Below are 15,602 nucleotides of genomic sequence, written 5' to 3'. Positions count from 1 at the left end.
CAAGTGACGTTTGCCTGATTTACATCAAAGTCGGACGTACGTCTGTCTTGTTGTCTTTTTCTATCTCGTGGAAATGTACAGTGACGTTTGTGCTGCCCGTGTGACATTTCTCCACCTATGACGTTTGCTTTTTCGTTGTGCTTGTGCCCAGATAAAGTTTTATTTAATTCAGTTAATCAGTTTATCTTTCGCTTGGCGTCCAAGCATTCCGTCGATTTCTGTGAGAAGTCTCAGAAAGAGAATGGTGCTCGGTGCGAACGTGTGTTGACATTTCGTGTGATAAAAATAGAGTTAACGTCACTAAATGCATAATAATACAATACTGATTAATTAGTTTCTCACACAATTCCCCCTAACATGACTAAAATGTGATACAACAATCATAAGACTGAAACAGGTTGTTATTAATCGATCGAAAATGAGTGAAATCGAAGACAATGAATTGGACCCTCGAATACAGATCGAACTGGAGAAACTGAACACCACCACCGACGAGATCAACCGATTAGAAATAGAATACGATGTAAACTTTACATTTTTTTAATTGGAATTTCGAATTTACGAGCTTGTTGCAGGAAGCCAATACAACGTTCCGAATGCTGTTGAGCGAGTCAACGCGAAGGCTGAAAGTGCTGTCCAAAAAACTAGGTAGTTGCATCGAACGCGCGAGGCCTTATTACGAAGCGTTAGAGATAGCGAAGAAAGCTCAACAGGAGTGTCAAAAAGCTGCTGTACAGTTCCAGAGAGCTAATGGTAAGTCAAAATTGAAATTTGAGGGTTTAGCTGAAACGTGTGTCGTAGAAATTCATGCCGCAGCCAAGGAGACGGTGGCGCTGGCTGAACAAAGATTCTTGAGCAACCAGCACGAGTGGCAGTTTGACAATGCCTGGCAGGAGATGCTCAATCACGCCACCATCAAGGTAAATTTTTCTTTTGTCTCTTGTTTAGTCTGCCGTCCGCGGCATTGTCGAAAAATAGCATAATCTATTTTTTTTTTTTTGTGAGTCATATCAGATTCAGAAAGCAGCTGATATGAGTAGGTACAAGTTATTGTTCGCGTTTAATCAATGTACTTATTATTGTGAAGGTTACGCTTTACGCTTCGAGTGGTTTAGAGTTCAGTTTAAATGGTCCAAAAAGTGGCTAACTGTAAAGTATTGTTTATAAACAGCGTTTTTATGATAATTAAAGCGATGATAGAAGGGATAATGTTTAAAGTCTGCTACAAATGAAGAATACATCGCAGATCAGATGGAGACGTTCAGAATTCGTTGCCTTGAGAATAATAACGGGAATTTAGATAGGGGGAACTATCACGTCAGGAATTAAATGTCTACTTATCATTTGAAAGTGTAAGGAGTAGTTGACATTGAATGGAACCATCAATTTGTTTAAATAAAATGTCAACGCACTAAACATGTTACGGGGAAGACGACGAATTTGTGAAAGCTTTCAGTTTAATTACATTTTTTTTCATAGTTAAATAATCTATGCATTCATCTGATTTCGTTTAAGATAAAAAGCAGACGCCGTATGTGTGATTTATGAGTGACGATGTATTATTTTTGACGTTTCGAATTAAAGGAAACGACGCCAATAAATTCCATAAAAATATTGATTACATTGATTATGAACGGTTCACTCTCTTAAAATAGATTTAATTTAATATTCTATTAAGCTATTTCTGTCTTACTGTACACTGCTCGACTAATATAAAAACGATTCAACATTCTTCAGCTTTTTATTTTTTAAAAAGGCAAAATTTATGTAACAAGTGAGTAAAGTAATACTTTTTTTCACGAGTAGGAAAAATTAACGCACGAGCCGAAGGCGAATGCGGCAATTCCTACGAGTTGCGTACAAATTTTTTTGGCGCCCGTTAGTTTAAATTTAATTTGACAACATGTGTATCATCATTTATTTGTTAATGATAATATTAAGTACAGCTTTGGGCAATATTCTCTCCATCAAAAACAGGTTTTGTTGAATCAACAATGACGACTAGGTATCACGAAACGCAAGTTTGATAGTTTATCGGCACAATTGTCGAAGGATAGCGTACAGAGCACACTATTTTATGTCCAATTTTGTAATTATGTACGTTAAAAAATGACACGCTACGACACTTTTGTTAACTCAAATGCGTGAAAAAATTAACCGCTATAGCACTTTTTTTAACGCTTCTGGACCGATTCAAAAATCACATACATATTTTATGAACGCAAATGAACAAAAAAAACCTGTGCATTTAATAACGGAGTAATTTATTATACGAGTTTTATAAGACACCATTTTGTCACACGCGTTTTTTAGAGCACGAGGAGCGCAGCGACGAGTGCTATAAAGCAAACAAGTGCAACAAAATGGCTTATAAAACGAGTATAATACAATATTTTTTCTATTTTGCCTCTTAAATTAAAAAAAAATTAAACACAATGCTAGGAAAATTATATTTGGCAAATATAAGGGTTGCTAACGCTGGTAAATAGACGAACGAAGTTTTGAATTTAAAGTGTCGTGAAGTGCAGTGATCACGTAGCAACAACTCACTATGAGTCACTGCCAACATTAAAAATTTAAGTAAATGTTCCTGAAACGCGTATCGAAAAGAGCTCCTTTTCGAAATCCGTTTGAGTGTTATTTATACTGACTGTGTTATAGGTGCAAAATAGAAAAAAATATATTTGAACTTTTTATGTAGTTAATTTTAAATCTTATAAAGTCACCAACTACATATTTAAAATTTAGGAAAGATTTAGGCGCCTGTTAGAGAAATTGTTTTTCAACACTTATTAATTACACAGTTGACATTTATACTATTACAAGAAGCTCTACTTAACACACCAATAAAGTACATTTTAGAGATTCCAATTTACAGTGTTAATAGATTTTGTTATTCCATATTGCAATCTTAAATATTATTACGCAACAGACTGTAAATATTCTATTCTGAGAAAAATGTGTATAAATGTTTATTTGCACAAGACTTGCATTGAGTAAGATGCAGATATTTATCCTGGTGTTCCTTTGAATATTTTAAATAACGTAGCAAGGTTCGTGACAATAAAAAAGGTCATCGCTTAAAATTATCGCATCAATATATTCGACTGGAATATTAAGTGAGAGTCTGCATCAAATTATTAATAATAAATTAATTAACTTGAAAAATATGTCCCGGCTAAATAAAATGCGATCCTAAAAACTATTAATTAATGCACCGTAATTGCATTTTATTTAAACCGTGACTGTTAAGTTAATTAAAAGCAAGTGCGTAATTTTAATAAGTACAAATAAAAAAATATTCAGATCGATGGAATATGGTTTCGTTTCGGTTTGACAAACACGGAACAGCCATACTCGTATATGTAATTCAACAAGGCCAGGGTTGACAACTGTGGAATTATTAATGTGATGTGATGAGAGTAGGTATTCACGGAAAAAATTTTCAGTACAATTTATAAGTAAATGTCGAAATACCAGTTCTGTTTTTTTCTTTTTTTTTTTTTTAATTGTATTTTTGCTAGTTTTATTTTTTATTAAAAACTAACATGACAACACCTTTGTTAATTTTATTTTTCAGATCATCCACCTTTACTGCTGCTACTAAATTTTCTTTGTACATATTATTTTCTTCCACGAACGTCCTTCTCTTTTCTATTTTTCTCGAGAATTATTTCATTTCATTTTTAAACCAAGTCTATTTTTGCAGTACCTAAACGTGACATTCTGTCTGTTAGGACAACTCGAATTTTAATATCATTATCAGATGGTTCCTTTCTTTTGGTCGTGTAATAAAGTCACGAAAAATAAATTTTGGTTGTCGATGTCATTTCAAAATTTATTTTGATATTGCCTCAAATTATGTATAGTTATTTGTATGTCAAGGCCGCGAAATCATTCTTTAACTTACCGAGAGAAAAATTGTCGCTGAGGCCGCTTGCGGCCGAGGCAGCCAATCTCGGTGATGTTAAAGGATTTCGCGGCCAAGGTGTACACAACATTTTTTGGGCAACCGAAAATTTGTAATTACATATGTATGTATTGCAAAATGAACAAGTAAAATTTACTTCACTGTCAATAAATAAATACATATAAATTCGGCTTACATGTCGCTATGGAAATGACATAAATAAAATAATTCATTTGTGAATAATCGTAAAAATGTCGGAAAAGAATTGTAGTGAAAGTGATGTTTCAGTTTTATGTAGGTACTCCTCCAGAGTTAAAAAGTACGTATAAATTCTGCGGTTTCTAATTTCATACCCAAAAAATCCGCCAGTCTTACATGGGAACTCTGATTTGTATCAAATATTAAAATGACGTTAAAAACAACGGCTGAGAAATTGGATTTCGCGGCCTGTTTTAGGTACGCGAAATGCTCGTTTCGCGTACGGTTGCACAAAAAAAAATTTTTGTTCGACGCTGTCAGGATTTTAAGCGATTTGGAGCCCGTAAGGGGCTCGTTAAACAAAAAAACCTTGTATTCAACTCGTTCGTGTGTAAATTGGGCTTTTTTGGCACCCATGTGCTTTTAAAACGTTAAATAAACTACGATTACGCACTTGGTTATGTCCGGTGTCAACAAATTATCAATAAATCGAACATTCACTTTTTTTCTTTAAGTTGATTCGATTGATTAGATTCGGCCCCAATATTACCTTTGGTAAAGTAAGAATCATCCCGTAAACTAATTAATTTTATTTCATTGTACAATCGCGGCCATCCAAAAGTGAACGATAGCTTGCGAAAATTTCCGTATTTTTCATTAGATTAAATCAGGCTGTATTCATTGGCGTTCGTGCAGCAGACGTTACTATTTTAATAATAAAAAGTTGTAATAAATAATGTTTAATAAAAATGAGGCTGAGATGTAATTAATACATTATTAAAATGAAAGTAAACTTTAGTAATTCTCTCGCCACAGCAGCCAACGACCAATTTTCTTCTAGCTTTTCAATAGCCCTAGCTGTCTGAATCGGAGTAAGATGTAGCATTTAAAAAAAAAATGTTTCAATAATTTTTTTAACGCTAGTGTCAAACTTTGACATTTTAGGACGCCTATGATTTAAAGTAAAAATCAAACTATAAAAAAAAAACGTTCACTTTTGGATGGCCGCGATAGTACATACCTCGTATTTCATTGGATCAATAAAATTTGACAAAGAGAACATAATGAATGTATCATACAACACGTTACAGGTTTATGACCGTTTCACAATAGAGCACTTGCCATTGTGTCAAAGAACGACATTGACGATCAAAATTTACTGTTCGAAACTGTACATAGCAACAAAATTTGAAAATGGCAGTTTTTCGGGTTAAAAAAAGGTGTCTCGTGTGATTCGAGTCGGTAAATTATGAACATTAGCAGTGCTAATATTTTGTCTAGCACAAATATGTTAAACATAATCGTTAAACAAATGTTTACGATTGAAGAGAAATTTACACTTGTGCTTGTAAATTTTATGGAATAACATTCACAGTCGGTGTACTTGACCAGTGTATTTGTAAAACAACTTGAACTTAGAACGGTAATAATTATTTTGTTAGAGTTGTTTTGCACGGTGTTTACAAAATATCTAAATCGTGAAATGTTATATCTAAATAATCAAACAGACGACGTGGAAAATACTCGTATTTAGGTACGAAGAAAAGAAAATAATGTATCACTAGATAAATCGCCTTATAAAGAAGTTTGTGTGGAATGGGGAGTGTTACAAGAGTCAATATTAGAATCGATTCATTTATTGATTTAGAAATTACGTGGAGTGGGTTACGTAGAAATTATTTTGCCAGATTCTTGCTACAGCCTGTTCAGATGTCACCTGTTAACTTATGATGGTTAAATAATATACAGGGTGCTTAAAAAATGACGAAACAACGCTATACCAGACCCCCAGAGTAGTAGAAAAATGTTTTAAAAAAAATTACATAATAAAATTACAATAAGTCAAAGCAAATTCATAGGCAGGAAACTAAATGCAATTACTTATAGTCGTTTCAAGTGACATCCGTGCCGTCAATATGACAGTATATTGGCATCACTTGCTATTTCAGTTTAGTAATTTTGAATTTCCTAATTTGGCAATTTACCTTGAGGCGGAAAATTGATAAATTCAAATTATTATCCGTCATTTCCGACAAATCAAGAAAATATGTAGTCTGATTCGGATTCCAAGGATGACTTTTGGTTTAACAATGTTTTACATCATGTCGAAGATTGAGTTTTATTGTTTGTTGTTGATGTTTCACGAAGTATAAATTTTCTTTTACCATAAACTCAATTTCTTGTTTGACATGTTTTTCAATTTAGGATTTGCTTATAACGGGTGACTATTAAAATTTTCACTTGGAGTTGGCTTTGAGCGAGTTTTTATTTTTTCTGTTACTTTAGACACACGCAAGAACGAACGACAAGTGTCAGTCAGTACAATTGAAACATAACCAAATTAAGAGAAAAAACATTTATTGAAATGTCAAACTTGTCAGTGTCTAAGGTGCAACGCAAAACAAAGAATGATCCATAGCCAACCCTAAGTGAAAATTTTAATAGTCACCCGTTACTCTGAATACTGGTTATGAATTTGTGTGCACAATCTGCTACAACATATTAAAAATGACACTCACAGCACGGATGTCGTTGAAAACGACCGTACTATTCTGGACACGGAATCTTGGCCAACATTTTTTTGACATTTCTAAAAAAATGATGTAAACCAATCATTAGTGTCATTAATACGTGACAATGATTAAAAATCACTTTGAAGTTTTTATTGTGACATCAAAAAAGCAGGGAAATAGCATTATCGAGTCAAAAGTTGGGTTATATTCAATAAAGGGCAGTTCACACATATTTGTCAGTTAAATGTCAGTTGTGGCCAAGATTTCGTGTCCGGAATAGTTAAGGTAACTAGATCAACACACTACGTATAGAGGTACCGCCATCAGTGATTTTTTATGTCTGTCCTTGTCGCACAATCTACTCAAACTGGGGATAAAAAAAACACAATCTAAAAATGATTTGACGTAATTTGACAAAAACTAGTGTCATTATTCTGCTGCATATTTAATAATCCTCGTTCACGATTCATCTAACTTATTATTTCGTTACAGTTTTCGTTTGTGTTTAAGTATTGTCATTTATTTCTTTATTCTCGTTACATCTTTTAACTTAGTTCAGTTACTTGCGTTAATTTTAATACTTTAACATGGTCAGTAACAAGTGTTGTGTTAGCGGCTGTTCAAGTTCTAGAAGAAATGGATTTAAATTGTTTTATGTTCCAAACGGTAAGACACCCGTTACATATACTTATATACAGTAACAAGCTACGAGTATTTAATATTAGGAGTCAAAAACAGAGTACGGAGGGAACAGTGGCTAAAAAAATTGAGACTCACTACAAATCTGCTGTGTAAGTATCTACATAATAAAGTAAAGATTTAGTTTTTCTTATGTTAGGTGATATAGGTAAGTGGCTACAGTATACTTAATATTATTTTCATTTGCAGAAACGTTTTAGTAAAGATGATTTCTTTTGAGCTGAAGATTTGCAGCGATTGAAACCTGAAGTTTTCCCTCATCTGTTACTGTAACCTATGAACATAGGTATATTTAATATAGGTATTTTTGTGTCTGATAGTTTAAACAGCTACCTATACCTATAACTTTTTTTATTATAATAGTTACATTATTAATATATTTTATAAAACACAAAAAAGTCAAAATGCGGAGGCGAGACGCCGGTAATTATGTTGATAAGCACTGCACTATTACTTGATAGTATTATCCGTAATAGTGTATGTACTCCGGCAAAATTGCCGTGCCGCCGGGTGGAGGTGGGAAACGAAAAAATATTTTATTAACAATAATTATGTACTGTTTCAATACCTAAACTGTTTTCCTTGATTTTAGTTGCTGTAGATCATCTTGCAACTGAATTTGTTCCCCAACTAACCCCTAATCCCGAAGCTCCCTTTAACCAAAACTACCCTTTTACGAATCTTCTGAGAAATATTAATTGTGGTCAAAATGTGACAGTAAAAGTATGGGAATGAGAAGAGCAGTTCAAAATATATTTTGATATTGTATTTTTAAACGATTAAAAATTTCGTAACTTGTTTGAGTTTTATTAGTGGTTTTGTAAATTTTAATTAAAAAAAATATCTGCAACCAGTAAAACATTTCAGTTAAAAATTTTTGATTAATAATGGGCGACATAACCTAACAAATTTTTGACATTGTAGTAGTGCCATTATTTCATTAAAAAAATCCCCAAAACTATTGTCTTCCTTATTTCACTTATGAAATTTGCATTTGATATCTTTATCTTACAATCCACTCTCGCAAGGAATGGAATGGCGGTACCTCTATACGTAGTGTGTTGATCTAGTACCTTAGGAATAGTACGTAATTAATAGCTTGGTTGCCAGATCAGTTTTATGATTCTTGTACAAAACATGGAAAATAAAACTTGATACAGCGTGATCAACAAGGACTGAAGCTGTTGGCAGCAAATGACAGCAAAATATTCCCAAAGTATGAAATTTTTTTGTGCGTCAGTGTTGGCACCCGCTGCAAGTTGTGAATGTCAAAAAATTTAGGTTATGTTACGAGTTGGTAGTTTTAAAACACGATACGTACAAAATGACCAAAAACAGTATAAAATGTAATTAGCGGTACTTAATAATGGCCCACTGTTTCGATATTCATAAAAGCGACAGGCCGTGCCCGCATGCCCCTCCTGAGAAACAGATACATGTTTTATGCGTTATTATTTTCGAGCTGAAAGTCTGCGGGATGCAGGGATTAGATCCGGGAAAATTTGTAAGGGTGGAACTTTAATTTCTTCTTTAAAATGGTTAGGCAACTTCCAAGTGTAGATGTTCTACCAGTAGGTTTTGCCTTTTTCACATCACCTATTTGTAGGTAACGTTGCACCAATCTCGTGCAATACTGCCTAAACGCGACTAAGGTACCGCGCCGCCCAAAGTACCAACTGGCTCGGGGAACATTTGTTGAAATTGGTGCAATGTATCGTCCGTGCTCCGTGGAATACTGCCAACCGTTAGCAGCATCAAAATTTCCAGTCCGAAAGTACGCCATACCAATAAAAATGTCTTGCTCTAGTGTAAAAACCATTTTCATTAATAAATTGATACAAAAATGACACTTGATTTTGAAGTTTAAATTTGTCCGTCAAAATTGACAACTGAAAATGTAATGCTACCAACTTCACTGAAATTTTCATCATGTTGTCATTGTTGCCAACAGCTTCAGTCCTTGTTGATCACTCTGTATAAAGGTACTACATATTTATAGTAAGAGCTTATATTTATTGATTTTAAATAATAGTACGGTTGGCTTCAAAAAAAACGGGAACTGTCAGAAAAAGTTCTGTCAGATTTTATTAAATTTTTATAGTTTGAAACGGCCTTTTGGAGTTTAGATTAAAAAACTGCACTTATGTGTCAGAAATACTACTGTCAAACGGACACAAATTCACATAAATTGACAAATTAAATTTCCAATTCACATTATGGTCAGATTTCAATTCCCGTCCTTTTTGAAGCCAACTGTACGTATATAACGGTATTAGGCCGATATGGGTTATATAACAGACGAGGTTGAGATATTGTAAAATCGATGCGGAGCCGAGATTTTATAATCAACCTAGTCTGTTATATCCATATCGGCGTATGTTGTTTTATAGTTTTCTTTATACCAATAATACATTTAACGATGATTTATTTGTAAGACTGACATTTCTCTTTATTTCAAAAATTAAATTTAGTTGTCATTTGTGCCGTAATAAAAATTTAAATTTAATATAAAGCCGTGATATGAAAAAAAATTGCTCAACAAGAAATTAAAAATTGCTCTGATACTGTGTGTGGTAGAATTAAAAAAATTAACCCAACTTTTCATGTTCCCCAGGATCAACTAAGCATTGCCACGTGTGTATTTTTGACGTAAATTGCAGTGTTGGTGGACCCTTGATATGTGATATTTTAAATTTATAAAGACGAAGATAAAAAGTCAACACTGTCATGGAAAATATTATGCTTACATTTTGGAGCATACTTTTTAGTGCAACAATAAAAAGAAATGAAACTAAAATATGTAAGCTGTAAGTGAAATGTTTTTATAAATTTTTTAAACTCTTTGAAAATGATTTTTATGTTTAGATATTTATCAAACTACTCTAGAGATTGTTTAATCACAAAAATAACTTGATTATGTTGATATACTGCGTTACATTAGCAATATTGAGACGCATATTGTTAGAATAAGAACAGGTTTTTTTTATGCTGGTTTGATCTGTGGTAATTTACAATCAAAATATTTACATCCTCGACAAACAATACTAATTTACAGAATTTCGACTCGTATACTAAGTCGTTTGTAAATAAGAAACAACTAAATTCTACGTTGTGATGTTTGTGACAACTTTATCACTGAGAAACGTTTAATTTTGTTTTCACAAATGTAATAACTACACGAGGAACCTACAATGAATTTTGTTATATTTATTTTTAACAATGGAACAAAGAAATCAACATTATCAATAGCTTTACTAAAGCTCGGCTATACAGAACAAACTCGGAAGTCTCTCTAGATTTGCATCGATAAAACAGATAAGAGGGAGTAAAGGACAAAGTTTATTAAATTCTGAGGCTTAGAAAACATCCACGATGATATTAATGAGATATTAGTTTAAGTCAAATGACAATTGAACCATTTATTTTTAAATTAATTTATTTTCTTTCTTCACCTTTGATTTTTCCTTAGTTTTCATCAATAAATATCTCACATTTTTCCATAGCTTTGTGTAGGGGTTTATTTGATTTTTCCTTTTTCTTTTGTACAGTTTTTATATTGGTTTTCTTCTTTGAAAAGAATTGTTGCTACCACAAGAAACTTTTTACAGAGTTATTATAAATGTTGGTTACATCATAGTTGGCTCTGAAATTTGCAGTCCACAATATGTAGCGTAACTATACTATTCTCAACGTACATTGATGTGATTACTTGGTGGTCTGTAATAAGGGGCTTTAAGTGTAACTTTGAATGCTACAAATAATAATTAAAATCAGATCACCCCAAAGAATATTTCGTTTGGCCATTTACCATTTATTTAAAAAATGGGAACGACAAAAACGTTGCATAAGCGTTAAGAATTTTAGATTGGAAGATACAAGTCTTCGGTCATTTTTGTTTGTATTTTCCCAAAAAAAGGATTAAGTAAACCGTGGTCTCTTGTTATGCAATGTGTGCGTGTAAATAATGTTGCAAAATGTTTTAATTGTTCTTTTTTCCTGTGTAGTTCTGTGGACGTTGACATCAGAACTGAAAGGTAGAACTTGAACCATAAAAATTAAACTTAAGACTTTCACTGCTTCCCAAGATCACCGCTGAGATTTTTTATAATATTTTTTAGAACAAAAGATAATAGTCCGTGATCTTGTTTCAGGTGATGGAAGCTGAGAATCAAAAAGCCGAAAGCGGTCGGGAGCACCAACGCCGCGCCACCATCTTCAAAACGGCCGAAGATTGCGTGAAACAGCTGGAGAGCCGCCTCCAGAAGTCCATAATCAAATCCCGACCGTACTTCGACGAGAAATCCCTCTGCCAAAGCCAGCTCAACACCCAGAAGGACCGCATCGAAGCGATCAAACGCGACATACTCAAAGCCAAGACTTCGTACTCGCAAACGCTCAAGCAACTCGAACAAATCTCGAACGAGATCCACATGAAGCGCGGCAGAATCACGGAGGAGCTGCTGCGAGGCCCCCGCGAGCCCGGCGTGGGCGCCGAACTGGTGCCGTCCCCCGAAGAAACGAAGGACAAAGCGACCTCGCTGCCGGACTTCAACCTCGAACTGGACAAGTGCGAGATGAGGAGTTGCGGGTCGATCAGCGGAACGAACAGTTCGGCGGTCAGCGAGAAGGACGAAAAGGAGAACCTTTACGACGACCTGGACGATCTCAAGGTCAAGTTTAGGGAGTTGGCGGTGCGGCCGATGAACGGCGGGGAGGGCGAGAGCATGGACGGGGTGTGGGAGTCCGAGCTGAAAGACACCGTGGAGAAAATGGACCACATGATGTTGCTGCAGGAGTGCGCGCAAGAGTTGGACGATTACAAATCGGAAATACAGGTGATAGAGAAAGAGTCGACGGTCGTCGTCGACCAGGTCGCTTAATCGTCTAGGAGGTCGTAATCGTCGTAGGAGATCGTAGAGTGTAGTGGACATGTTGAGTACCTCTCGATGTTTTTCTCCGGGAGTTTGAACAAACGAACTTCAGTATTCTGTTAGTTACCTCGGTTGGAGTATGTTGATTAAAGGCCACTAATTTTTATACTAAATCAAACTAATTTAGGTGATATTGTTGAGATGTCGGCCGATGCCTAATTTAAATTCGAACGGGAAGCGGAAGCTCAAGCTGTGAAAAAGGCGCCACCAGGGGGCGCGCAAATTTCTGATATTTTAACACCGCGTGTGATAATGTAAAATAATTGATTAGTTTTTTTATTGAAACATGAGCGTGCCGAATGAAACAATACAGCAATCATTTGTTTCTGAGCAACCGAAATCTTAAGTGTTTCAATCGTTAATGGTGTATCGTTCAGATAAAAAACAAATAATGGAAATCTCGAGTACCTACATGATTGTTATTTTCAATGTTTGGAAAACTTTTAGTTGATAAAATTCCACATTTTCAAGTCGCAGACGTGACGTCGGTTGTCATGGTTGCAATGTATAAAGTAATAAAAGATGAGTGTGCCTTGAGTTAAAAAAAAAACTCAGTTAAAGTCAAAAAAAAATTATTAACCCCCAATTTCATAATCAGCCTAAAGTTCCTTTAACATTAAAGTTTACCATTTACCATAGAAACATATTGTTGCAACAATCCATTAAAGTCACTTTAAGATAAAGTCGACTTTAAATTTATTATTAAACTGGCCCTAAATGTGTTTTGATAAATAATTTGAGAGATTAGACAATGCTGTTTTTTGTTCGACGCTGTCAGAATTTGAGAATTTTCTCCTGTGTGAACGGATTTTGATAAATGTCATAACTTGTCAAAACGAAACGTCAAGCTAATTTTAAAGATTTTAAGCGATTTTGGAGCCTTTAAGGGGCTCGTCGAACAAAAAGACGTTGGGGGCCTTTAAAACGCTCGTTTCACTCGCGTTTTAAAATGGCCCACTTGTGCAAAAAAAGGCCCAATTTACACAAGAACTCATTAAATAAACTACAATTTTAAGTAGAATATTCCAATGTTTTTAAAACCACAGCAATATCTTTTCTGTGCTTGAAAAATGGGTCAGATTCGTGAGGGTCAGATTTGACAGTTCAGGTTCAGGTAGTTCATCACGTCACCGTTGGCGCTGTTAACAATTTGGACAATCAAGACAGTGGCAGTTGTCAATAAGCCGTAATAAATGAAGTTACTTTTGGTGATCGTCGTAATTTAATGCAATAAAAAAATATAAACGTATAGTTGAATTTTTTTAATAAACAATTGTCAAAACGTTGTCTTGTTGGTATGAGCCAAACTGTGATTTTCATGATAATACGATTGGTCACATTGAGTGTCAACATTTTTTTATGTAACTGAGCCTGCGCCCTAACGATCGAGAGTTTATTTCAAATTCGAAAATGTTTCTCCTGATTTCTCATTAAATTTGTTTTGAAAATGAATTCACGGAAGAAAGGTACGGTAAGTGAAGTGAACATAACCTTAACCATGATTTGGTGTCAAATTGTTATACAGCTGGTCCATATGACCAAATTTTAGGGTGGTACAGTATGGTTTTTTTCTTCATTTTGACACTGACAATTGTTTATTAAAAAAATTTCACTATACATATTATCTACAGTCGCGGAATCAAAATTTCGGGCAGCATTTTTCTGTCACTTCAAAAAAATCTGTGTAAACCACCTTTTACTGTCATCATGACTGACATTCAAAAATTTAACTTTTCTGTGTCGGTGACGCAGTCAGTTTTTGAGTTAATTGCACCGACTATAATTAAATCATTGCTTTGACCTGTTATTATGCCACAAATCACTATGTTTTTAATGTAAATAAATCAAAATGACAAAACATGTCAAGAGTAAAAAATGAGGTTATATTAACGTAAAGGTTGTTTTTTTTAATTCCCTAACTATACATTATATCTATGTTCAAACGTTGACAAAACGGAGAAAAACAGATTGTTTGAAATATTTTTGTTGATTGAAAAGAACTTTGACAATTTTCGTGATCTCTTATTTTTTGCAATACCACTGACAACAACACACTTGGACCTCATTTGTTCGTCGCCATAATGCCACCTTGAAAATGGCGGACACAGATGGCAGATGTACACTTTCATATGTTTTGGTACTAGAATTTAAAAATAAAAGAACAGACCACTAGCATAGTAATAGCCAACTGTGTGTACTGTTGTTTTAAATGACAATATAACGTAAAAGAAAACTGTAAACCAATTGAAATGAATATAATTATTTATTAGAATTAAATTGTAATTGAAGAAAATTAATTAGATCGATTTTTTCTCAATAGTTGAAACTTTTCACTAGGAGAACCAGTGAAAGAACTTTGGGGCTGAATGAATCGAGAAGATCGCGTGTTTTTCCGGTTTTAAGGTGAGGTAACGCTCATGTTTTCAAGTACAAATGTATCGTACCAGATCTTTTGTATGGCAATTAAGTTTTAATTAACACTAACTTTATTTTTGTATCGCATTTTTTTTATCGTACCCAGTACAAAAAAACAATAAAGAATTTATCTAACATAATCAATAGTTTTATTTACAGTGTCAAATTACAATGTACAAATCTGATGGCAACAAACAATTTCGTTTCTTCTTTTTTAATCCATTAGTGGCAAAACAACAAATTGTAACCAAGTACAAACATAGAGTTGCTCGATATGACTAAATTAATTCTATTATAACAAACGTACGATGCTGGAGAGCAAAGTAGGGCGTGGCACTAGTGAATAAGGCACTAAGAGAATTTTAGTAAGTATTAATCTTGTAAATTAGTCTGTTGTGAGTCACCTAAAAATAAGTTTGATGGCAATTCTGACAATTAACTACACATTCACACATCGACAATAAGTTATCAGTTTTGCGAAGTCTTTTGGTTTACTATGCTCGTTCGTAGAGGGCAGTATTGTAGCTACCGGGAATCACAGAGCTTCGTCGGCGGGATAACCGTTGCGGAGGGGCTGCCGTTCGGGGGCTGAGTAGGGGCGGTTTCGCCTGAAGAAGCCGAACTGGAAAAAATCGAAAATCAGTTTGGCTCGAGATTTAACGAGCGACTCACCTTGTACATCAGGAAAATGATAAGTAGGAGAATGATGGTGCCGGCGACTGCTGACAGCACGACGACCCACAGGGGGACAGTCTCGGACTTGATCTCTTCGGGGGTTTTGACCACGGTCTTCACTTCTTGGGACACGAACTGGCTGTCTTCGAGCGACATCAAATGAGGTACTTTGTGCACCCGGGCGACCATCATCGACGAGAACTCCATAGCGTTGTCGAGTTTCATCTAAAAAAAAATCACTCAAAACAAGTCGCAAATTTT

General features: G+C 34.5%; 2 protein-coding genes and 1 long non-coding RNA gene across 6 annotated transcripts in view; 2 read left to right on the top strand and 1 right to left on the bottom strand.

Annotated features, from left to right (window-relative positions):
- The first annotated feature begins 90 nt into the window (after positions 1–90).
- Positions 91–14,806, top strand: pcs (parcas). The gene is made up of 4 exons (XM_069041554.1): positions 91–523; positions 576–753; positions 802–920; positions 11,472–14,806. The coding sequence occupies exons 1-4, from the start codon at positions 419–421 to the stop codon at positions 12,198–12,200; spliced, it is 1,131 nt and encodes a 376-aa protein (XP_068897655.1). The 5' UTR covers positions 91–418; the 3' UTR covers positions 12,201–14,806.
- Positions 3,908–9,174, top strand: LOC138125971 (uncharacterized). Its single transcript, XR_011157562.1, has 2 exons — positions 3,908–7,287; positions 7,347–9,174. It is a non-coding gene; the product is annotated as an uncharacterized lncRNA (long non-coding RNA).
- Positions 14,793–15,602, bottom strand: part of if (inflated) — a 79,713-nt gene continuing 78,903 nt past the window's right edge. For all 4 annotated transcript variants that reach the window (XM_069041545.1, XM_069041546.1, XM_069041549.1 and 1 more), the window contains 2 exons: positions 15,339–15,566; positions 14,793–15,288 (listed from right to left, as the gene is read on the bottom strand). In XM_069041545.1, the coding sequence (XP_068897646.1) occupies positions 15,202–15,288; positions 15,339–15,566 (315 nt within the window). In that variant the 3' untranslated portion in view covers positions 14,793–15,201. The remainder of the gene's footprint in view (positions 15,289–15,338; positions 15,567–15,602) is intronic.

The sequence above is a fragment of the Tenebrio molitor genome, chromosome 3, assembly GCF_963966145.1.
Source record: "Tenebrio molitor chromosome 3, icTenMoli1.1, whole genome shotgun sequence".
Taxonomy (NCBI): Eukaryota; Metazoa; Arthropoda; class Insecta; order Coleoptera; family Tenebrionidae; genus Tenebrio; species Tenebrio molitor.
Note: the sequence above shows the minus strand (reverse complement) of the source record. Positions and strands in the feature narration are given on the sequence as shown.

Excerpts from the sequence above, each read along its gene's own strand:
- pcs (XM_069041554.1), top strand. The coding sequence starts at position 419 with ATGAGTGAAATCGAAGACAATGAATTGGACCCTCGAATACAGATCGAA. Across the intron at positions 754-801 it reads ACAGTTCCAGAGAGCTAATG|AAATTCATGCCGCAGCCAAG; the intron begins GTAAGTCAAAAT and ends CGTGTGTCGTAG. Across the intron at positions 921-11,471 it reads TCAATCACGCCACCATCAAG|GTGATGGAAGCTGAGAATCA; the intron begins GTAAATTTTTCT and ends ATCTTGTTTCAG.